This window comes from Echinops telfairi, unplaced genomic scaffold, assembly GCF_000313985.2.
Source record: "Echinops telfairi isolate 266 unplaced genomic scaffold, ASM31398v2 ScPeMD7_7425;HRSCAF=8463, whole genome shotgun sequence".
Classification (NCBI taxonomy): Eukaryota; Metazoa; Chordata; class Mammalia; order Afrosoricida; family Tenrecidae; genus Echinops; species Echinops telfairi.
Window position 1 is genome coordinate 4,173,762 of NW_022111325.1, and position 25,189 is coordinate 4,198,950.

The 25,189-nt window shown below is 42.7% G+C and overlaps 1 protein-coding gene across 1 annotated transcript in view; it reads right to left on the minus strand.

The window, feature by feature from the left end:
- FCRL5 (Fc receptor like 5) overlaps positions 1-25,189 on the minus strand; it is a 54,234-nt gene that overhangs the window by 13,128 nt on the left and 15,917 nt on the right. The window contains exons 2-6 of the mRNA XM_045298359.1: positions 12,126-12,368; positions 9,067-9,312; positions 8,515-8,793; positions 5,456-5,734; positions 3,484-3,762 (exon numbers count right to left, since the gene is read on the minus strand). Coding sequence (XP_045154294.1) covers positions 3,484-3,762; positions 5,456-5,734; positions 8,515-8,793; positions 9,067-9,312; positions 12,126-12,368 — 1,326 coding nt within the window. The remainder of the gene's footprint in view (positions 1-3,483; positions 3,763-5,455; positions 5,735-8,514; positions 8,794-9,066; positions 9,313-12,125; positions 12,369-25,189) is intronic.

Below are 25,189 nucleotides of genomic sequence, written 5' to 3' on the forward strand. Positions count from 1 at the left end.
ACCCGAGAACTAGAAAGGCGAGGCTTCACCACCCATTTATCCCTCCGCCTTTCAATTAGCCCCACATGTGATTATTGGCCAGGCTGGCACAATTAACTAACTCAGCCCCTAATAAAATGATAGAAAATAAATAAATAAAAGGTTTTAAAAAAAAGATGACATTCTTTTGAAGACCAAGGTGTGCCGGACCGGCCATGACATTTTCAATTGCCCCCTATGCATGTGAGAACTGAGCAGTCCACAACGCCGCCCGAAGAAGTGAAACCTTCACGTGATCGGGTCGTGAATGATACTGAACATACCGTGGATTTACAGAACAAAGAAATCAAGCCAAAATGCTCCTCGGAAGCAAGGATGGTGGAGCTTCGGCGCCTTGACTTTGGACGTATTTTCAGGACGGGTCAGTCCCTGGTGCCACAGTGGAGGGCCATTGAAAGAGAGGAAGAGCCTCAATGAGACATCAGTACAGTGGCCGCAGCAACGGGCTCAGACCACAGCAAGCGTCAGAGCAGGACCAGGACGCTCGGCTCGGGTGTATACAGGGTACTTGTGAGTAGGAATCAACTCAATGGAACCACGGACCCAAACAACACGCCGGGGAAATCAATGTAAGCCATTAATGATTAGTGATTGTCTCAGAGACAATTTACAAATGGCAATAGTGAAATCTTCCCTTAATTGTTAAAAAAGCCTCAACTCAATTATTTTTTATTCCTTACAATGTAATCATAATGGTGCGCTCAGAGTTGTAGTGCTGACATGTTTGGCTGTGAATTGCAAGGTTGGCAGTTCAACCACCGGCTGCTCTGTGGGAGAAAGGCGAGGCTTCCGACGTCAGTAAGCAGCTCTAGTCTTGGGAAACCACAGGGGCATTTCCACGCCATGCTGCAGGGTCTTCGTGAGGCAGGACTGACTCCGAGGCAGCGAGTGAAATGTGCACCCACCACTGCTCCATGGCTGCATGATTCCATAAAGCTTCAGCGTAAGAATCCCAATGGGGTAATTCTACTCTGTCAGTTGTGGTCTCCGTGAATCAGAAATGAAAGAACAGCATACAACAATAAAAATGGAATCACAATGTCTCTCTCACTGCCACGGAGTCACTTCTGTTTCCTAGTGACCCTGCAGGACAGGATAAAACGACATCTGGGGGTTTGGGGGAGCGTAAATCTTTATGGGCGTAGAAAGCCTCATCTTTCTTCCTCAGAGCAGCTGACGATTTCAAACTGCTGACCTTGCGGTTAGCAGCCCAAATTGTAACCCTGGACACCACCAGGACTCCTCTAACCATAATTCTATGGTTGATTAGCTTCTATTTATCTATTAATATTAGTGGTTTCAACCTGCTTTGTGCAATATTCTTACCCAAAGAAGTGCTAAGACATTCTGATCCCAGAGCTCACTTTGTGCATAGCCCCGGCTAGGATGCCCAACTAGTTAGAACTACTGCTTTGGAACTGTGTCATATGCTGCGAGCAGAAACCGAGAGAGTGGGAAGTCAGTCGCCAGAATCTCAAGGCGGCAGATACGTGCTGGCCTTAGCAGAAACTTGGAGTAAATGAAAGTCATGAGATGGATGGAAGGCGTGACAGAAAGTGGTGGGTGGAGCCAGGGACCATGGACCAGAGGACAGAGAAAGAACATAATTGGTGAACACAGCAGTAGTTTTGTGTGCCAAGTGCTGGGTCCATTGACAAGTGCGAGAGAAGCCAATAAAGACACACAGAGGTGAAGAGCCGAAGGCACAACTTGATTATTGGATTTGTAACAGCTTAGGCTGTGGCGGCACTTGGTAAAATACACCCACCTAGTCCAAAATTTGCAAAAGAGAGAGGGAGATTTACACAGGAAGGCTTGGGGGTTCCATCTATGTCACAAGTTAATCTATTTTTCATCACAGATTTTCTGTGCAAGTAAGCTGAGGTCTCAAACTTTTTTTTAAGGAACACCCCTCGCATCCTCTTCTTGACACACGCTTGTCATTTATTTAGCCATAAACTATAACCTTGCCACGCATCAGTTACCAACATTCTATCTTAAAAGAAAATAAGCGTTATAGTCTCAAGGCAGCATGATTCACTCAAGGGGCAAGGGGGTGTATTCTTAGAGTGGAAGAAGAAAGCGATATAAAACAAAGGAAAATTCCACAGAACCAAACTCACTGCCTTCTAGTTGATTCTGACCCATAGGGACTCTATAGGACAGAGCAGAACTGCTCCGGTAGACTTCGGAGGCTATTCACCTTGACCAGAGCAGAAAGCCTCGTCTTTATCCCACAGAGTGGCTGGTGGTTTTGAACTGCTGATTTGCAGTTAGAAGCCCAGGATGTTTGGATTTAAATTTGTGTTAGTTACTTAGTTATACCAAATGCCTCGGTTTCTGGTAATTATGACTTCTCCCTGGGGTCAGCAAACCTTTTGACTATCTGTCATTTCACAAAAAGTGATAGTTTCTTCTCTTGAGTCACTGGGGGGAACACCTGGAACACCTTTGAAGAATAGTATACATTTTACAATAGAACACTGTGTATCTGTAGGAGTTGGTAGGTAGAGGGCACAGTTAATTGGTGTCAAGAGAACCGATGTTGAGACACCATCTTGCCAAAGTCCCTCGGTTCTTCTTCCATGAGTGCAGCTGCACGGCCTGTCTTGTCTTACTTTGTCTATGTCCTTGCCATAAGCCCCCACTTACGGGGGACACCTGAGAAAGTCTGTTTCCTTGTGATGGCCCGATGAACCAGACTCAACATTTTTCTTTCCCTCTTTCTGCTTCTCTGTAAAGAACATTGACTCCCAATTAAACGAAGAGCCAAAGTGAAGCAAATCATCGTGCCATAAAACAAAAGCCATTACACTGTGAGCATGGTGAGATGGGTAATCATGAGCCGCACACGTCTGACTGTAACCTTTCTGAAATGTATATCAGGAGTCAACAAAATGTTGGAAAGACAGACTACGGTCAATTGACATTTATTTTTATCGAGTTCCAAGATGAGGAAGGTAGGAAGCTCCGGTAAGCGGAGGGGCTGGTTCCCAGAGAGCCATCTTAGGCTTTCCTTCACCGTTAGCCCTTTCCGAGCCTGCTACCACATGGCTTGGGGGGCATTTGGAGAAGCTGACATTTTGCCCAATAGCTGTCTGTAGGGCTACGCTTATAACTAAGTTAATACATGTGACTGGGTGGATAGCAGAGGCTTCTGTGTGTCTAATGAAGACAAATTGGGATTGAATATTTCCTAACATACAGGGCATGAGAAGAGAGTTTAAAAAATAAATTTATTTTGGAAAAGCTGAAGCGTTTATGGAGATTTCTTAGGAGTCTGGTTGAGCCAGGTCTGAGTGAGGGTTGAGGCCTGTAAACAGCTGGTTTTCTATAAAGGGAGCCAAGAGGCAGATTAGGTTGATTAAGGTTGAGATTGGAAAGTACCTGAGGAGGGACTTGAGACGGGGGTGGGTGGGTTATTGGCAAGAAGGCAAGACTTACCCTTGATGACGACACTCGTCCTTTCACTGTACTGCTGCTCCCAGGCAGTTTGCGCGGTGCAGTAGTAATCTCCGGAATACTTGGTGATGACAGCAAAGCTGAAGGATGCGCTTCCTCCGTTGGGGTTAGACTGGCTCCCAAGGACGGCCTCATTGTGCCAAAGCTTATATAAGATAGGGGGAGAGCCTTTGGAGGATTCACAGCGAAATGTCACCATGTCCCCCTCAAAAGCCTGGGCCACAGGAGGTGTGAGGGTAAGGACAGGTTGAGACAAAGGGACTGAGGAAGAGAGAGAGAGAGAGAGAAAAAAAAAATCAATCGTTGCTTCTGCTTCTTACTGTAGGTTTCAATCAGTGGCCAGTGCAAATTAATGGTTCTCAGGAGGCCTTCAGGAGGACCCAGGACCCTACAGTGCTTGACTATCTCTTCCGGGGCTAGCCAGCAAATACACTCTGCCTGAGGGCAAGGATTGTCTCATTGTTGCTAATAGTTAGCGAGAACTCAATGGGGCTGAAGGTCTTTGAAACCCAAAATGGATTTAGGGCTCTGTGGTGGTCTCATATTCTCGTGTCAACTTGAGGATATTAAGCGTGTAGGGGCGGAGTCTAGCCTGTGGATTCTGGAAACGCCCTCTCTTTCTCCCTGAAAGTGGGCCACATGCTCCATCTCTGCTTCACCTTCCTGTTGAGGAGACACACTCATGAACTGGAGAAGCCCTGTGAAAATGCTTCCCTGTCACTGGATCCACAAGCGGCATCATTGTGCGTGGCAGCATGAGTCTGAAGAGGCATTTGTGGACTAGTATCGGCCATATGGACTAATATTGGACGTATGGACTTGATTTGGACTGGGCTGGGGTTTTTTACCCAATATGCAATGGTCGTTTGATATAAAGCTCTCTCTTACATATACACGAATGTCATTGGATTTGTTTCTCTAGTCAACCTGGTCTAACACAGATTCCCACTGCAAAACCCTAGTCTTCTGCAAACCCAGTGCTCAGAATTTAAGCTCCAATCCAGCCACCAGCTGTTGTGAGCACAGTCTCTCCGTCCTTTCCCTCGCTGTCTGCCTCCAGAGCTCCGGTGCGTCCTGGAACGTTGTTGTCGGAGGGGCTGGGGTCTAGGTTTTTCCTGTTGGCAGGGGACTGAGGCTGCTTTTAAGCCCAGTTGCACATTATGATCTCCCTAATGTTGGGCCTGGATTTGACCACCCATGAATCGCCTGCCTCTGAGGTTCAAGACTAGGCTGAAGTTGTTTGAGTTTTATAACTATTGGACAACTAGCTTAATGGCCTGGAGGGCATAAAGCTCAGGAAACAAAGGGGAGGCAGTCTCTGGTTCCCTTGTGACTGTCTTCTGCCCTGATTCCAGGCTTTCACTCACCCAGGTGCCTCCGCTAATCTTATTGCCTTAATGATTCTACAAATGCTTTATGGACACCCCCACCACCACCACCACCAACACCAAAAATAAAAGTCAACTTGTCCATTTTTTGGTTTCTGCTCCTTATGGTAGGTTTCAATAATGGCCAACTACTTTGGACTAATTATGATCTTGTTACCTGCCTTTGTACTTCATTGGCTTTTTACACTGCTAATTCTCCATGTCTGATATTAAAGGGACAGGAGACCCTCTACGCCCCTGGGAACTGAACGTGTACTTACTAAGAATGAATGACAGTCGGGATGTTGAGGATTCAAACGATAAGTGGAAAGAAAGGGGGGAAAGCAGCGAAACAGTTGGTTCTCCAGGAGCTGAGAAGCAGCTGCTGGGCCGAGGGGGGGGGGGCGTGATGGCACCTTGGCTACACAAGGAAGGAGGCCCGGGTGAGGCAAACAACTGGCGTGGTGACTGAGGCAGTCAGGGAAGCACCGTGCATTTGCCCAAGGACATGCAGAAGTCACGGAAAGGTAAAACGCATTTCTGAAAGGGCCAAAGGTGGGTGAGGGAACGAGAAACTCGGAGCTTACCTCTGATGCGCAGGGTGACTGCTTGACTGTGCTGGGACCCCGCGTCATTGTGAGCTGAGCAGCGGTAGTTCCCAGAATGCTTTGCAGTTACAATGAGGCTCAAAGATAGTGTCTTCCAAGTAGAGACTTTTGCTTCCTTCAGTAGCTCATCATCACGATAAATCCGGTACATGATGGGGAAAGAGCCTCTGTGAGCTTTACAGGAAAATGTCACCTTGCCCCCCTCAAGAGCCATGGAGCCCGTAGGCGTGAGAGTGAGGACAGGCTGCGACACAGGGACTGAGGAAGAGATAAAAAGCGGTCAAACGATTGCTCCTATGTTTTTACTGTAGGTTTCAACCTGGGCAAATTCATGATCTCCAGTGCTCACCCCACAGGACTCTAACACTCTTGGCTCTTGTGCGCCGTACTCACTAGCTTGTCTTTTCCTTCTCTACCAGACATCTGGCCCCTCCTCCCCTCCTGTGTCTCCTTGCTAGATGGTCTTGCCCACCTGATGGTGCCTCAGATATAAAGCCCCCTCTCCTACCGCCAGGAGATGCACAACCTTACCTGCATGTACTGCAACTCGCTTACTTCTTAGCTATGACCATGAAGGAGCTTTTCTACCTTTTGCCGAAAGCAGAGTCACTTTGCTAGTCCTACTTCTGTTTCTCCCTGCTCTGTGGCTGGTCCCAGGGCCCTGCCCTTGACCTTTTGCCCTTTCAGATTCACACATCCTTCCAGGGGCTTCCTTTTCTGCTTCTGGAGTCTCCGTGAATCCAGTCTTTCTAGTTACAGTTGAGAGAATTATGTCAGAGATGTCCTGGGAGTCCTGCCTATGGCCACTTAGTATCTTGGTCTATTTCTGACTCCTAGTGCAATACGGAATCATTGTCTCCTTAAAAATGATGCTGGGGTTTCCCATCAGTGAAGAGACAGCACCAGGTGAGATGCAGCACTTCACAGAGCTTTTCTTTCATTGGCTATTACAACTAGGACAGGGCCAGAGAAAGAGGAAGGCCCTCAACATGATGGATGGACACCGTGGCTGCAGCCATGGGCTCAGGCTTAGGAACACAATTGTGAGGGTGGTGCTGGACTGGGTGGTGTTTTGTTCTGTTGTGCTTAGGGTCACTGCGGGGCAGAACCAACTCGATGGCACCTACCAACCCCCACAACTACAGCAGTTTTGGAAGCAAGCTGGCATTGGATGCTCAACATGGAAGGGGTGTTGTCTTGGTTCTCACCGTCCCCATGGTCAGATCTTTGGAGACACTATGATGTTGCTTGTCTCTGAGTGCTGCATGGATTTTCACATTGCTTACTGCCGAGAATGAACTGCTCCCTGACACGAGGATCACTCTGTCAGTGAGTTTGGTTCCCACTGAGAACAAGCCATTGAGCAGGAACTCAAGCATCTGATGATCTGCAGCGGTTCTCAACCTGTGGGTCGCGACCCCTTTGGAGGTCAAACGACCCTTTGAGAGGGGTCACCCAATTCATAACAGTAGCAAAATGACAGTTGTGAAGTTGCAACAAAAGTAATTTTATGATTGGGGGTGGTCACCACAACACGAGGAACTGTATGAAAGGGTCGCGGCATTAGGAAGGTTGAGAACCACTGATCCAGAGGAAAACATTCAATTCTACAGAAGTTGGAAACCAGAAGGAAGATGTGAAGAAACATTCAAGGATGGGATGGCAACTGGGCCAGTCAAGGAAGTCCACCGATGCAGATGCTTGTTGGAGTGCTGAGGGCCTAGAGACCAAGATGTCTGGGAGATTAAGCAGGAAGCAGTGAAGGGGGTGATGTGGTGGGTTTCAGTAAGAGAAGTGCCACAGTGAGGAATGACGAGATTTTTGCTTATTGGCAAGGATGTCCAGAGCTGAGTCCCTCCTGTGCCACGTACTGTTGAACTCCATCATTTCTCTTTGACCAGGGCTTGATGGTCTATACTGAATCTCAATCACTAATTTGATAAAAAAAAGTATGAACCTCAGACTGTGAGTTTCTAATGTTCAAGAAGATTTCCTGAGACCAGACTCCATTTAGTCAGGGGAGGCATGTAGGCAATGGTTGGTAGTCATGCTGGAGTACCTATACAATTTTAGAGACACCGGCAAAAACAACAATGGATAAAGGACCATCCTGAGTGACATCAAGGGATAATCTAGCTTAGTCCTAAAGCCTGTTCCTGGGGTTTTCTTGTTTGTAGATGCTCTGCTCCAGGTATTTAGCATTCTAGGACTCTGCCCATCTGAGTTAGTTAATTGTGCCAGCCTGGCCAATAATCACGTGGTGCTGGTTGAAAGGCGGAGTGATAAATGAGTGGTGAAGCCTCGCCTTTCTAGTTCTCGGGTCTCTTGCTCTGTGATGGTTGCATCGGGTGCAGCTGCCTTAGCAGTTCCCTGCTTCAGCTTGCAAGAATGACTTCCTACAAGACATCCCCAAGGAGAAGCTACATGGACCTACCCCGATGCAGCCCTGGGTGCTGGAGCAGCCATGTGGAGACCCCTGCCAGTGCTGAGATGCTTACACACTCACTGACTCAGCTTTCCTCCTGCAGTCGGCATTATTGCCTCTGTTTTGTGAGGTGGAGGACTTTGCGGACTGGTGTTGGGTATGGGTTAATGTTGGACTTGTGGGCTTGGGCAGCATTGGGTTGGGATGTTTTCATGATGCACATTTTCTTTGCATAGAACTCTCTCTTATACATGAGTTGCTGTGGATTTGTTTCTCCAAAGTACCTAGACTAATACACCATCTGACTGAACAAAGTCCACTCAGCCCAATCAAATGGGTCAGTTCTTTACCATCACTATGCAGGGCTCGTAGCAAATTAATGGTGTCCAGGAAGACAGTCTTCAGAGAGAAAAGAAAGAGTTGGATCAAATAGCATAAAAAAAAAAAATCTCATCCAGTCTTTTCTCGAACTTAGCTTCTCTAATGTAGCACCACCACTACCACCCCCATTCCCACGGGCAGGAATCAGTAGCTCCCATTCTTGGGCAGCTCTGCCTACTCTTCCCTGCTCCAGTACCAGCCCCTGCAAACCACAATGCTCATGGATACTTACTCCGTACAGGAATCTGGACTTTATTGCTCTCGTGCCATGTCTTAGAAGTCACTGACTTTGCTTTGCAGGAGTAATAGTTTGGGGTCTGATATACGGCGGGGATCTTGAACTCTGGGAAAGGGCTCCAGCCTGAGCCCAGGTCTTGCTTATTTTTGAAGAATCGGAACTGGAGCTGGATGTCTGCCCTTGGTGAAAAGAGTTGTATCTCACAGGTCAGGGTCACCAGGCTCCCTTCCACGGGTTTGGAGGGTCTGACTGTCAGCACAGGAGTTGGAAAACCTAGAGAGAAGGGCCCAACAGCCTCTAATGAGACTCAGAACTTCTCAGGAGAAAAACACAATTCACCCTTAGTTTAGCAAACCGAACAAGCAGGCAAAGGGAGGGCTTACATTGCTTCGTCACATCCTTCAGTCTACATTGCTATTGTAGTCACTGTTCCTTATAGGAATGGGTCTGCAGTTCCATGGTCTACTCTTTTCTTCCCGTTCCACCTCTCCAACCCCAGGGTCACTCCTGTGACTCACTCATTTCCCCGAACACTGAAGACTTTACCTTCCACATTGATGTGTACTGTGTTTGAAGAAAAGCTCTTCGTAGGCTCCTTTACTCCTTTACAAGTATAATCACCGTTATTCTCCCTGCTTGCTTGAGGGATAGTGAATGTTGAGCCATTGCTAACTACTTTATTATTGTTGTAAATGATAGAATATTCCACTTTTATATCGTCCTTTGTCCTACATCTCAGAACCACGGCGTCTCCTTGAAACACAGAGACTGGACCCTGAAGGATGAGTGTTGCTGGAGGAGACAAAAACCAGTTATTTGGTTCATCTTGTTTGTTTCTCCCATCTTTTAATAATTATTTCAAGTACATTCTCTAGGATGGCGGATGGGAAGAAGGGATTCTTAAAGTAACTGCCATTTAATTTTATTCAGATTTGAAAATGAACTCATGTCCCTAAAATGAACAATAACACTCATGAGGAATAAGTCCCTCCAAATAATCAAGCAAAGGACACCCAAAGGGCAGCATTTTCCCCAAAACAAAGCTAAGAAAGCAGGAAGGTACAAGAAGGAAGAACAAAGGAAAACCCAAGAAGGAAGTTTTTTGGGATGACAAATTAGCGACTATTTATTAAGTCCTTGAAATATGTGACAATGTATAAGGGGGTATTCAGAAAATTCATTTAAAATGTGTATTGTGGACAACCTAAGGATGGGATTTTGAAATTTTGCAACAAAATAAAGTCATACTAGGTTGTTATAATATTTCTCAACAGGATCTAATGTGAGGCACCAAGATGGATAAAACATCAATTTAAAAGGACTCCCTATCAGAGAAATATAAATTCTGCTACAAAGGAAGCAAGAACAACATCATATTAATGGTGAACGTTGAATGGTTAAATCATTGATGATTTAGAAAAAGTTCAAGGGAACAATGCCCCCCCAAAACCAGCAGTTTACAAATGGATAACTCATTTTAAGGAGGGACAAGATGACCTTAAATATGACGTCCATAGTGGAAAACCATTCACATCAATCTACAAGGAAACATCTTGTTTCTTCCCTTGAAAATAACTGATGATTGACAGCAGAAATAATAGCCAACACCAAAGACATCTAAATTGGCTCCTCTTACACAATTCTGACTGAAAAAATTAAGGTTGAGTAAACTTTCTACTTGGTGGGTGTGAAAATTGTACCCAATCAAGGACAGGCAATAACAGTGTTTTCAAGAGGTATGTTAAACAAATGATGGCCTGAAAACTTTACTGGAAACACCATAGCAGGAGATGAAACATGGCTGTACTTGTTCCAAGACAGATTTGTTTGTTCGTTGGCAGTCCGTGGTACATTCGAGATTCTATGCCAGCACCACAATTCAAATACATCAATTCTTGTTCAGTCTTCATTATTCAAATGTTCAACTTCCACATGCATATGAGGTCATTGAAAATGCCATGGCTTGGGTCAGGTGTAGATATGCCCCATGACCCAGCAATGCCTCTACTCAGTATATACCCTAAAGAAATAAGGAATGAAGCACCAACAGACATCAATGCACATTCGTGTTCATCGCAGTACTGTTCACAATAGCAAGAAGACGGAAACAACCTAAATGACTACCAGTGGAAGAGTGGTTACACAGACTTAGTTACGTACATGCAGTGGAATACCCTGAACCCTCGCCACTTCGAGCTTTGACTTCCGCGGCTTCACTCTATCGTGGTTTTTGCGTAACAGCACATGTTCTGTCATTACTGCCACTGATTGGCTCATACTGTACACGCTTGATGCCATAAATAATATAAAAAATAATAAATGATAATTGTAACGTCCAAAATGTTTTACTGTATTTTCCCTTTTTCATTTAATAAATTGGGTAATACGAGTGTAATGGTGACTAAAGGGTGTTTTTTCATGTCCTCTATGCTCTAACTACGAAAATATTTGATTTACAAATAAGGAATCCTACTTCGCAGAATTTCATTTATCACGGTAGGGTCTGGAACCGATTAACCGCGATAAACGAGGGTTCACTGTAATACACATAGCTAAACAGTAATAATGAAACTGTGAGCCATCTCATGACATGAATGGATTTGGAGACATTGTGCTGAGTGAAGTTAGTCAATTACAAAAGGGAAAATATTGTATGAGACCACTGTTATGAAAAAATCAAGAGAAAGATTTTCATACCAGAAGAAACACGTTTTGATGGTTACTAGGGGCATGAGGGGAAAGGAGGGAAGGAGAAGCCATAGGCTAGAAGGTAGATGGATGTTTACTTGGGTGAAGGGGAAAAGAATATCTTACAAGAATAAAGGAGTTGGGCAACAGGGCAAGCTACTGGGTGGTTTGATAAATGGTTTCAGATGCTGATTATAAAAATGATCATCTGAAATGTAAACGCCAACCTACTTCACAATATGCCTATATGTAGATCGAGAGAAACATATAACTATGAGAACATTCTTATGCTATTTACAATTCCAAGATTTTATAGGCATAAAATTATTAAAAGTTTAGATAAAATGCTTAACAAATTTCCTTTTATCTGAGCAAATTGTTATGAAAATTCCTGAGCCTCATTCCTCTGGATTTGGATTCAATTGATACAGAGTATTTCCTAGGTGTTTGTGTACTTACAAGTTTCCAGGCAATTTCGGCTTCAAATCAAAGTGTAAGAACACAGACTTAGAGACATTAATCTCTTCAGTGGAAATTATAGTGTTTGTAGGGTTCACAGATAGCCTTTAGCTATTATGTCCTTTTACATATAGCTATTTATTGTGTCCTTTTACATATAGCTATGTATTGCCATTGTCTATTAGCCTGAATGAACTATAATTGGTACATACACACATATAATATGTACATATTGTATATCTCATATACAATATATAGACTAGAAATTGAAATTTTATATTTAAAATTAAGAAACAAATTATATTCCCTATGTGGAAGTATAGATAGAGTTTTTAAAGTTTCTCTTTGTCCATGATGTGAAGCAAAAGTATGCCTTATAGGTGAATGGTGCTAGTTTGAAAAAAGATTGAGTTTTGTTTAGAAATGATTTCTCAATGAAATTCCCACTTCTTTCTCACCTGATGTAAATGTCAAACACACAGGGTTACTTAGGGCTAAGTCCTGGAACTGACATCTGTAGCATCCAGAAACCGAAGGCTTAAAGCTGTCGCCTGTGTATAGTCTCGTAGCTTTCTCATCGTACCAGTTCGTTTTTCCTGATGAGCGGAAGTCAAATCCATTGCAGGTCAGAATCACTCTCTCTCCTTGGAAGACGAGTGTCCACAGAGGACTGAAGGAAATCACACTCTTGGAAACAGTTGCTGAACAGAAGAGAAACAGTGTGAGGTGGAGACACTGCAGTTCCAGCTCTGCAATGTGTGGCATCTAGAGGAGAGGAGCTGATTTGGAAATTCCGTCCAAGGGTCCCAGGGAGGGGCACTGCTTTCTCAAAGTTGCACGCAGCCAGCAGCAGCCACCCACTTCTGGGGGAGACGGATTACTCAGAGGATAAAAAACTCCAAAAACCAAACTCACTGCTATTCAGGCAATTCCAACGCAGAGACACCCTGTTAGGCAGGATGTGGTTTTCTGAGATGGTAACTATTTACAGGAGTAGAAAGCCACATCTTTGTCCCATGGAACAGTTGATGTAATCAAATTGACGAGCTAGAAACCCAACGCGAAACCCACTACGGGGATGGCAATCAGCAAACATGTCTCAAAACAGCACTGCCAGCAGGATTCAATCACTGTCAGATGCCTTCAGGGGAAGTTGTTAGCCAGTTATGAAATTGGATTGTAGAGAATGTCTCCTCATGCCCCAGTTTCTTCACCATACTCAGAAACGCATAAGAACTTTCCAAGGAGTTGTAAAATTACAATTGGGCACGTTCCCTACAGTGATACAGTCTATTATCCTAAGATGTTGGCACTGAAAATCGCTAGAGAAATTCACTCACCCGGGCTTTGATTTTGGAGACGATGCAGCAAATGCCCATGACAATCATATCACTGGCACAGTCATCTAGCTAACCAGCTGTGGCAGAGCAAGGGACGGACAAGATATTGGCTAGAATTCAGGGAGGACCTAGGCAAAGATCAAGCCCTGGGGCAGCTGCTTTGGAAAAGGGGAGGAGGGGCAGAGATTTCTTCTATTCATGACTCCTCAACTATCCAAGATGCTCACTAACCCAGAAGACTGACAGTAAGTCTCAACTAAAAAAAAAGAAAGAAAGAAAAAGCGATATACATATTTTATCTTCTGTCTCATCTCCCTTTTTGAAAAATTTCTTCCTGGAAAGGACCTACTTGTCAATCCCTGATACTTTCTGCATTTAGTATTTTCTTTCCTAGTCTCTCCTCAGAAAAAGAAGGGAACAATGAAAATGACAAACGACTAAAGAAAAAAATGCAACCCACTCTTTTACATCATGGTATAAATGAGGTTAAAGTCGAAGTTGAAAATCATTGGGGGACAAACTCTCAGTGTTGGATTCTATCGCTCGCTGGGCTAGAGAACAGGGAGTTGCAACTGGCCATCCTGGATGGTTTTCCTGCAGTCGTGTTATCTCGGCGGTGACTCGGGGATGAAGCAACTTGCATCTAGAGACGCAGGAGTGGCCGGAGCCCAGGGGAGTGTCCTTTTGCTCCCCAGGAATTTCCTGGAAGATTTTACTCCGGACAATGTGGGAGTTGCAATCTCCCCACTGGCACCTCCCGGATGGGAAACTTCCCGAGGGGGCTCCTGGTTTGTTGACCTCTCTTCAGTCCTGCTTTTTAGCCACGGGATTGGGGAGTTCTTGCCTAGTTGCGTGAGGTCCATGTGCGAGAGAAATAAGTGCAGGGTCCAGCAAAGGTCAGGAGCTGCTTAGACATCCACTCTTTACCCAGGCCCGAGGGTGACCATTACATCCTCGGGCAATGGGAGTGGACTAGGTGACCTTGGCCTGGCCTTTCCCCTTCATGATGGCCACGGCAAGAAAAACAGGAGACGGCAAGGCGTCTCAGGAAGCTGCCGTAAATGCTTTGTGTCTGATAGGAAGGGATTCTCAGCCAGAGACACTGAAGAAGAAAGAAAGGGGGACTCACCAAGGTCTGCACTGATGAGAGCTGAAAAATAAAACAACAAAGTGAGGACCAGGAATGAAATACAGTAACGCTCTTTGATTTTATAACGGCAATGTCTACCTTTCCACTCATTTGTGATTTCTTGAACTAAGAGCTTCATTTGAAAAAGCATACAGGCATTCACGGAAGGCCTAGTATATCTGAGACATTGTGCTTAGACTTCTTAGTTGATTAAAAAATGGAACCGACTTTAAGCAGTCGCTAGGTTCAGGAGACATGAAGCAAAGTGATATCACTAAAATACAGGCTGTAAGTGCAATAGTAGAAATATGGTACGGGATACATAGGGGCAAAAGGTGAAGATGTGGGGTGAAGAGGGTGAGATTGACCATGAAAGATACCCAAAATAGGTATCCTATATGAATGGGAAATAGGGAACAGTAGGCAATGTGGCAAGAGGTGATACAGTGAGTACTTGAGGCACAAAAAGACCAAAATATACCAGATTGGTTGCTGTCCACTCAACCCCAACACCATGTGCGTGGAGTGGACGTGACTGTCTGAACCGCCCCTAATCATTAACTGCATGGGAAGAATCAGCATGAATAGAATTTCCGTCTGAAAACAGCCAGGTTTTCATTTCCCCTATCTCCATACCTTGCTGCCCAACTCTTTCACACACTTCTTCTCTCATCTACCCACCCAGCAGTAGATCCGACTCTATTCCTGGCCCCCTGGGGCCAGGGCACCCAGCAGCAGCCATAGGCACAGGAGTTCTCACACGCTCTACAATTCATATGAGCACTCTCTCCACTCTCTCTCAACTTCTGGCACCTGGTCACCAGTTAGAAGGACTCGAGCCCTTTTTGACTGCCATGCAAACTTTCTCTGCCATCCAGCTGCCCAGAACTGAGTCTTCAAAAACCAACTCTGGCTATGCAGCCTCTGCTGGCTCACTGGCCCCTGGGAGTTCACTAATTTTCTATAACGCAAAATTAATCTTCTCAATTTCACAAAATGTACGGGAACTATGACCTGTATTGGAGCCCTGATGATTTGGTGCTCGCTGCTAACCACAAGGTGTGACTCATCGGCAGCTCTGCAGGAGAAAGCTGTGGCAGCCTGCTGCCTTAAAGAATATTGCCTTGAATACGTATGGGGCAGTTCATCTTGTCCTGCGGGGTTGCTTTAAGTCAGACTCAACTCAATGGCAATGGCGTATATGTGTGTGTGTGTGTGTGTGGGGGGGGGGGGGGTTTATAGCCTATACTTAAAAGTTACCCGTTCTGTTGCATGTAGGTTGCTATGAGTTGAAATCTACCCAACAGCACCTATCAGCAATGAAGTTTACTATAAAGACAGAGCCCATAAGGAGAGAGGTACATCATAGCAGGCCTCGGGGAGGTCCCAGCAGCATGAAGCCCCCATTCACCCCATGGACATCCTGTATCCTCTCCCAAGCGCAACTTTTTTTCACTGGTCTGTGAATCTCTAAAGAGAACTACAAGGTCTCTTCTGCACCAGAACCTCCGTGAATATTGGGGGCCTTACGAATGGGGCCTTAGTGCATAGTCATGATCACTTGAGTCAAACGATACACAGGATTGGGTGCCTCACATCCCCCTTTTCCTGCAGCCTGTTGCTGAGGTCCTGTGTAGCTCCTACACATTTACATAAGGTTAAAGGTTATCTGGCAATTTTCTAAAACGTAAGCCCCGTGGTTGCTGACAATTATGAGCTATTTTCAGAAACCAGAGACAAGAGCCAACGTCTAGTTCATTTTGTCCCACAACAGAGCTGCACTTCTTAGGCTGTGGTCTTTCAAAAACACGTCACCAAGACTTTCTTCTGAGGCAGCTCTGGGTGGCTTCTAGAAGGAAGTCTAGCAGTCAACTGGTTGTGTCACTCAGGGACATCAGAAATGGGAAGAAGTGAGGAAATAACACTGAAATATAGAAGTTGGGGAATACGACGGCGGGGGGGGGGATGAGGTTAGAGAAATGCATAGAATGAAGTCGTGGGTGGCAAGTAGCTCAGGTGGATTGGAAAAGCCATGTACAGGTTTCAGGTAGGGCTGTGACAAGGTTAGGATTCGTAACTTGGATGGACTGCCCTGACAGCGGGTGGACTTGAAGCAGAGAAAATGGTCAGAAAGCAGGACGGGAGATGGTGATGCTACCTTTCCTTCAGAGTATGTCTCCAATATCATCTTCATTACTTATTTGTTTACTGCCATTTCTGCTGTCTAGAATGGAAGCTCCATGAGAGCAGAGGCCACGCTTGTGTTCAAAAGCCCTGGAGTGAGGCCTGGCATACAAGGGATGCTCCATCAAGTATTGATTGAATAATGGATTCACGGACTAAGTCACTAATAGTTGAGATAGAAGGGATACAGTTTTTGAGAAATGAATAATGGGAGAGAGGGGAGGCAAACTTATCATGTTTATCAATTAAGCATGCCAGAGGAAAGACTTATTTGATTCATTTATTCAGTAGACGTTTTTAGAAGGCCAACCATATGCAAGGAAGCGAGCGAGGCGATGGACATTTCGCAGTGAGTGAAGAGAGCCTGCCCTCTCTGTGTCACACTGCGTTGGGCATTGGGCTGCTAACGGCAAGGCTGCTACTTCAGATCCACCAGGGAACGATGGGACTGTCTGCTTCATCTTTACAGTCCCAGGCACCTCTCTATGTAGGGCTGCTATGAGTCAGACTCGACTTGTTGGCAGTCAATTTTGTTTGACATTTTGGGATCAGTGAGGGTATTGCAGAGAACAATGTGTTATCCCCCAATACCTAACTGTCTTGGTTACCAGGGTCTTAGTGTGTATTAAATACAACTAAGAGATTCTGAGGATTTTTCAGGTGTGAAGCATTCACGTAGATTATTTCATGCAATTCTATCAACAAAATAAATACAATGATTATTCCCATGTTAAAGACCACACAATTGGATTGAATAAGTAAGTAGTTGGTGGCAGAACTGAATTGAGAATCTGAGTCCTGTTCAATTCTAAAGTTCTTGCACCTGCTGATTACTCTAGCCTGTTCCTCTGTGTGGGCTGTTCTCCTTTCTCTGGGACGGTTCAGGTACCTTCCAACTGAATCTATTTCCCTTACATCATTCTCCACTCCATCCCTTCCTCCACCAACATTATTTTTACCTATCAGCTTCTACTTACCCTTTGTTTCATGAAGCCTTTACCAGAACCTCAACACAGTATGAGCTTCCTGAACCATCTATTGGTAGTCAAAGCAACAACAACTATAATAACTACAACAAATCTGCCACTGAATGGATTTTCACTCGTGGTCGCCCCATGTGTTAGAAAGTAGAATCGAGCTCCATAGAGCTTTCTTGGTTGCAATCTTAACGGAAGAAGATCACCAGGCCTTTTTCCCTCAACACAGCTGGACGGGTTTGTACTGCCAACCTTTGGCTTAGCAGCTGAATGCAAACCGCTTGCATCACAGACAGCAATTTAACTGAGGCTTGGTTGCATAGTTGTTTCTTGTACATTGACCTTTCTGAGGTTCTTCTATATTATGAACTTCTTGAATACAGAAATGACGGCATCCACTCTTCCCATCATTCTTAGAACCAACTACAGGGATGTGCAGATATTCCTCAAGAAATACTTATTGAAGAAGTGAATAAGCATATTTATTTATGTGGTTCTAAACCCTGTTTGAAAAAATCAACCAGTTTGGATGTATGAATTGATAGGCACTGTGCCCCGGTGGCGTAGTTTTGTGTGTTTGGCTGTTGACTGCAAGGTCAGCAGTTCAAAAACACTAGGCACTCATCAAGAGAAAGACGAGGCTGCTTACTCCTGTAAAGAGTGGCAGTCTCGGAAACCCACCAGGGCAGTTTTACCCTTCTTTAAGGAACCTGATGATGGCGCTCCATGGGAGAAAGACAGGGCTTTCTACTCCCCTAAAGAGTCACCGTCTCAGACACTCACAGGGGCCGTTCTACTCAGAATCGACTCAGTGACGCCCAGGCATAAGTAGGATGGCACATTTCCTATGTTTCCCCTTGTCTCCCCCGATCCCCAGCTAGCTCCTTAATCTATCAGTTGCTTCAACTGGTTTGCACGTGTGTGCAGAGGAAAGAGACATGCTTCACGTTAGAAACTTTGCCCTCCCAAACCCAGGAGCGGGTTCTGGCCTTGTCACACACAAAAACATCTCCTGTGTGGAGATGGGCCTTCTCTGATAAGACATAGCAAACTGGCACATACCATTTTCTGGATTTCATGAAGTGTTTGTTGGAAAAACAAATAAAATGGATGAAATCTTAGTTGTTGTAATAACTATGGCTTCTTTCTCTGTGAGGTTGAAGGTTTTTTATCCAACCTCTAATATTCTTCAGAAATCCTGGTAGAATCATGGGTTAGTCACTGGGCTGCTAGCCTCTAAGTAGGCAATTCAAACCATCCAGCCACCCTGAAGGAGAAAGATGGGCTGTCTCCTCCCAAAGAGATGTATAGTCTCCAGAACCCCATACCACCTCATGATGAGTTGAAATCAACTCAGTGGTAGTAAGTTTTTTTGTGGTTTTGATCATATTTTTAAGCCTCAAAAGAGGAAGCCATGGGTTGTACTGTGAAACCCAAGAATACAGTCTCTTCAAGAAGAAGAGAATGTCTGGGCTGCTGCTAACCCAAGAAAGGCTGAGACCTACAGGGGTAGAGAGGACACCCAGCTGAGCTGCTGCCTCCCAGAGCCCGTATTGATGTGTCAACTCACCCGGGACCAGGAGGAACGCCCACAGCAGCATGAAGACCTGGCCCAGGATGACTCCAGAAGAGAAATTTCCTCAGGATAACAAGCTGGTTTTGATCTGACAGTCTGTATACCGTACATACGAAGCTAAAAGGAACAGCTTCAAGAAACTGTCTTTTGAAAAGAGCAAGATGCATCACTAATTGAGAAAAGGGAAGTGGGAGTGCCCTTCTTTAACTACCAATCAAATTTTCCTGCCCTCTGATTAATGAGAAAATAGATGCATGGGTGTTTACAAGCACACCTCCTACATTGCTACTGCTGGGAAATTACCTTACCCAGAAGATGTGATGAGAATTGTACAATGATGTCCACTGAAGCATCATTCACCCTCACCTAAACACCACTAGAACCAACCCAAGACTGTAGATATGTAACTGTTTGAAATATTCCAATGTATCCACACAATGGCATGCAATGCAGTCAGTAAAAAGAAGGTGGAGCAGGTGGATTCTGGGCTCCCACTTAACTCTAGCCCCAATCCAAGAACAGTTAATTCTGATCACATGGCCCTGCTAGATACTCATCTTCATGAAATGATCACCAAAGACAAGGGTGCTGCAGCAAAGTGTGATAAAGAAAGCAGATGGTGCCCAGCTATCAGTCAGAATAGTGTCTGGGGTCTTGAAGGCTTGTTTTCAAACAAGAATCCATCTAAGCAAGGAGTCAACTAAGTCCACATGGAAGAAGCACACCAGCCTGTGTGATCTAAAGATGACAATAACAAAACTCAAATATGATGGAGGGAAAAGTATCAGAGCTTAAATTGTGAGCACCCAATTTGTAGAAGGTTATGCAGGACAGTGGGAGCCCAAAATCGATCTGCAGAGTATCCAGTCAGCTTAAGCATCAGGCAGACGCCCTCTACCCACAAGCAAGGGACTCAAACAATTTACTATCAGACAGAGATCATTGTAAACTTGATTATACTGAATCAAACTTGATACTTGGTCAATTGACCTCCCTGTTGACCCAACCTGAATTTATTCTAGGCTCAAGCATTTCGTGCTTGTTCCATGACAAAAATGTCTTCCCTGGCTTTTTAAATATTGATGGTGATCTTTTCTTTCTTACTGGTTATTTGTATTTTTATCTTTGTTTTATTATTATTTTAGTCTTGTCATTAAAAAAATGTTTCTGCTAGGTTTCCTAGTTTGTGAAACACAGAAGGAGTAGATGCATAGAGATAATAAACTGATGTAATGGCTTATTGGGGATACGGGTATTGGGGGTTGGGAGACAGGCAGGATGAGTGTATTTGGGGATAAAACATTGAATGTGAGGGGGGAGGGAGCATTAGAACTGAGTGTGATGATGTATATACAACTTATTTTAAAAGCTATCTAACCATTGGAGTGTATGATATGTGAATACCATACCAAGAAAGCAGGAAAATGGGGGGAAAAGAAACCAAACTTGACCAAAACAGGTGAAGGGGAATGACTTGTTGCATAGGGGCACTGAGTCTGTGTCAATGGTGGTGAAAGACTTGGGAACAGGATGTCAATAATGGCTGTACAACACAAAGAGTATAATCAATGACACTGAATTATACAAGTAGAAGAGGAATTGGAGAATGTTCTGGTGTGTATATTTTTGCCACAATTAGAAAAAAATAATTACACGAAGAACAATGACTACAAGAAGAAAATGTTCCAGAAATGAATATGGTAACAATTGTACAACTCTTCTTGAGATAATTGAATTATTGAATTGTATGACATGTGGCTGAAGTGCTAATAAAACTGTTAAAAACGAAAATAATTATGGGCAAGACCCCCTCAGGAAACAGCAGCAGCATGTGGTGTACCTGCATATGCTAAGAAGACAAACCAGCTGCCAGCAAATCAACTCCAACTCACAGGGACACCTTGTGCATCAGGGCAGCAGGGTGCTCCATGGATCGTCACCAACGTCGGGTGACTTTTGGAAATAGATCCTTTCTTCTGAGATGTCTCTGGGTGGATTGAATTGAGATACATTGAGATTAAAAAAAACTGAATTAGAGATTGGTTTTCATAGTATTATTATTTTTTGGTGTGTATATATAAAGAGCTGGTGTGTATATAAACTGGTATGCATTTTTTTCCATTTGAGGAACTGCAAGTGATAAAGAGACGTTTCTTTTATTTATGTCTTTCTATACTGTCTGAATCTTTAAGGTTACCATGTGAAGGTATTGCTCTTGTGATTTTTTTAAAAGTCAACTTTTCATTGACAGTAAATAAGTGTTTTAAGCTGTTAGTTACCAGGAGAAGTGCCAGCTTCTTTCTTTCACATAGTTTTCCACCCTTTCTTTCTGGGCCTAGATCTTGATCTTCCTAAGGGTACATTGAAATCTGTAAGTGCACATCATTCTGGATACATTATATCTCATGCATTCACTTGCAGCCCAAGACAAGGAAAACTTATCCCTTCCTCTGTGTGAAAGCAAATTGGACACAGACCTCATTCAGAATGTGAGCCAGATTGAAAATAGAGATTCATTTCTCTCAGATCAGCAGCAGGGCCTCATAGGGAATGGAGAGCCTCTAGCACATGCCTTTTGGAGCCAATATGGGTGCACTGCTATGAACACTTTTCTATGACTATATCTCTTTTGGCACATGTGTGCAGCGTTTTATTGTCCATATACCAAGAGGCGGAGTTCCTGAACTACAAACTGTGCACATATTCAGTTTAGAGGGTACTACTGAATTATTTTCTGAAGTGGTTGTAACCAATTCACATACTATCTGAGCATCTGCATTGCTCTGAACGTCTTTCTGCTACCTGTATTGTCATTCTTTAAACTTCAGCCTGTTGAATTATGAAACTGAGCACCTTTTATATTCTAAAAGGTGATGTAGACAGCTTTTCTAATGTGAAATGTCTGTTAAAATCGATTTCCTTCTTTTTCTACTGGGTTTTCAGTTTTCTCTTTTGTAGCTCTTAAAAATGCTGCTCAGGAATACTTTGTTGGATGCATGTATTATAGATGGTTTTCCCTAGTCTGTGATTGTCTTTTCACTCAGCGATACTCCTTTTAGGTGAGCACCTTTCTAATTTTAATTAATCAAATGTTACCTTGCGAGTTAGAGCTTTTTGTACCCCTTCCAAGAAATTTTACTCCCAGGTCATAATGATATTTTCCTATGTTATCTTTGAAAAATTTATTTATTTTACCTTTTATGTCATATTTATAATATCCATGGGGTTTAGCATAAGTCAGGGTTGATATTCACATTTAATGTGCTTATAGAGAGCCACTTTACCCAGCCCTATGGAATGGGAGGGGGTGACACAGTGGCTGCAGCAGGAGACTCAAAACATAACAATTTTGAGGATGTCACAGGACCAGGCAGCGTTCGTTTGATTGTTTTTGTACAAGGATCACTAAGAGTTGGAACCTACTTGTCAGTACTGAACAACAGCAATTTATTGAAAGTCAAATCTTCCCACAGTATAGTGCAATGTTGCCTTTGTCATAAGGGAAGAAATGATGGGGACCTGTTTCTGGAGCGCTTTTCCTTTAGTCTTTTTGCCTGTCTTCGTGCCAATGGTATCCTGTCGGATTGTTCTTGCTTTACAGTTCAGTTTTATTCTCTAGGAGCTTAAGTCATCCTATGCTGTTCTGCCTCAAAATTATTTTGGCTAATTTTGGTTCTGTATTTTTCTGAACATTGAAAAATCAGCTTGTCAGTTGCTTCCAAAAGAATCAGCAAAATATGTATTAATAAAGATTGTTTTGAATCTTTAAGTTAATTTATATCAGTTAATATATATATTGAGTCTTCCTATCCAACAGCATAAGGTCTATTTCCTTATTTACTTAGAGGACAGTTTGAATTTCTCTGTTTTTTAGAGCGTCCTCTTTAGAAGCGATTTCTTTTATTAGTCTTATTCATAAGTGTTTTGTGTGTTTTCTGTAAATGGCATTATTGAAAAAAAAATTCCCTAAATACCTATTATTAGTATAGAAACATGGTAGTTTTTTTGGGTAAATTGATCTTCTATCTAACATAATGGTTCAAATTACTTATGAATTCTGATAGGTTATCATTGTTATTTTGGATTCTATGCTTCCACAATCATATTGATTGTAGATAATGAATTTTTAATTGCCATCGAGTCTGTTCTGACTCATAGAGACCCATAGAAGAGAGCAGAGTTGCCCTTGTGGGTTTCCAAGGCTGTACATTTTTAGGAGAATAGAAAGCCTCACATTTCTCCCTTGGTGGTTTCAAATTATTGACCAATTTGTAACCCACTCTACCACTAGAGTGCCTTGTAAATCATGATAGTTACATACATTTCCTTTCCCTGACTCATTGCACCAGCAAAGACCTCCACCACCATGTGGAGTAGAAGTGGTGATATCCGGTGTTGTTGCCTTAATCCTGATCTCAGGAAGAAAGCTCAATATATTACCACTAAGTAGAATATTTTCTGTTAGTTTTTTGGTAGATAATCTTCAACAGACCAAGTAAGTTTTCTTTCATTTCTGATTTATTGAGTTGCTTATTTCCAAAATGTGGAAGTTAAGTTTTATTAAGAATCTCTTTTGAACTCATTCACATAATCATGATTCTTATGTTTTATTCGTTCATAAGGTGAATTTCATCGATAATTTTACAAATGCAAAACCAACTCTGCATTTCAACTTGGTTGTGATGTTATTATTCTTATTATATTTTACTGAATTTGATTTGCAATTTAACTTAGGATTTTGTATCTTTATTCATAAGAGAATTCACTAAAAATTTTTCTTTCTTGTTGGATTTTCTCTTTCTCTTTTCTTGAAAGTTTGTGCAAGATTGATATTTGTCCCCTTAAAGGCTCAGAAAACTTTTACTGGTGACGTTTTCTGTTGAAGTAGGGAATTGATTAATTCCAGATTTGACTTTAAAAAACAATATTAAACTTTTCACGCACTTTATTTGTTGTTGAGTCAGTTTGGGCATGGTGTATACATTTAGGAATTTGTGCCTCTATCATTTCTAAACATATTGATACATTATTTATAATGTCCTTATATTATTTTTTAAAAAGAATCTGTGGGTTCATCAGTGATATTCCTGTTTTTAATATTGATCATTAATATCCTCCTTTTTTCTTTAATAGATGCTAATTTCCTATTTCATTAACTTTTTGCTCTCTTCTCTGTCACTTTATTCAGTCTCATTTCTTTGAAATAAACTTGATAGAAATGTCTTGAAATGATTTTTTATATCTTTAAACTTTTGCTATTTTTCATTTCTAAAGTATGCATCTATAATAGACATTTTGCTCTAAGTATCATGTAACTGAAATGTGTAAGTTTGGCATGTCATATTTTTGTGATTCTTTTATTCAGAATATTATTTAATAAAACTGTTAATGAGTAATTTAATTTTATAGTTAATTGACATTTATTGGGCCTGTGGGTTATTTTAAAGTGTATTATTTCACTTCTTAACATTTATAGATTTCTTTTCCTTTTGTTATTAATTTATCATTAAGTTTCCCTGTGGTTCAAAAACATGTTTATGATTTTAATCTTTGACATTTACTTTATGAACTAGCCTATGGTCAAGTTTTACAGTTATTCTGTTTTATTTTAAAATATTTGTACTCTGCAAATGTTAAAGCAATGTTTCATTCATGTCAATTAAATTAGACTTTTTTTTTGCTATGTAAGTATTCTATGTTCTTTATGTGTTTTTTAATTCTGATGTTAACATTTCCTACTATGGTTTACTTATTTATTTTTTATTTCTGTGAAGTTAAAATTTTTTTAAGTTATTTTATTGAGTGTATACAAATTTAGACATTTCTTCCTGCTGATTTAATCTATTTACTGTTATCAGAGATCTCTCTCTATATATCTTCCTGTCTTAGGCTGGGTTCTCTAGAGAAACAAAACCATGCTTGCATATGTCTATATGCTTTTATATATATATACATGAAGATGCTTGTATATGTATATAGAAAAAGAAATTCACATTGAGAAAATGACTCACATGCTTATAGACACGAGGAAGTCCAAATTCAGGCAGGCTCTAAGTCTGTGGGTCAGATGTTCAGCTGTAGACTTTTCCTGGCTCTTCTAGCTGTAGGGGTTGAGTGTTGGCTGGAAAGCCACAGGCTGGTGGCTGCATAAAGGGATAAATCCCAAATTGACAGGTCAGATGACAAGTTGAGGATGACTTCCAGGCTTAGCAAGTTATATGGCAGGCTGCTGACTCAGTCCAAAGATCCAGAGGCTGATGAGCTCCAGATCCAGCAACGATGAAGCAAGACTTTCATAGTACCCACTTTACATGGG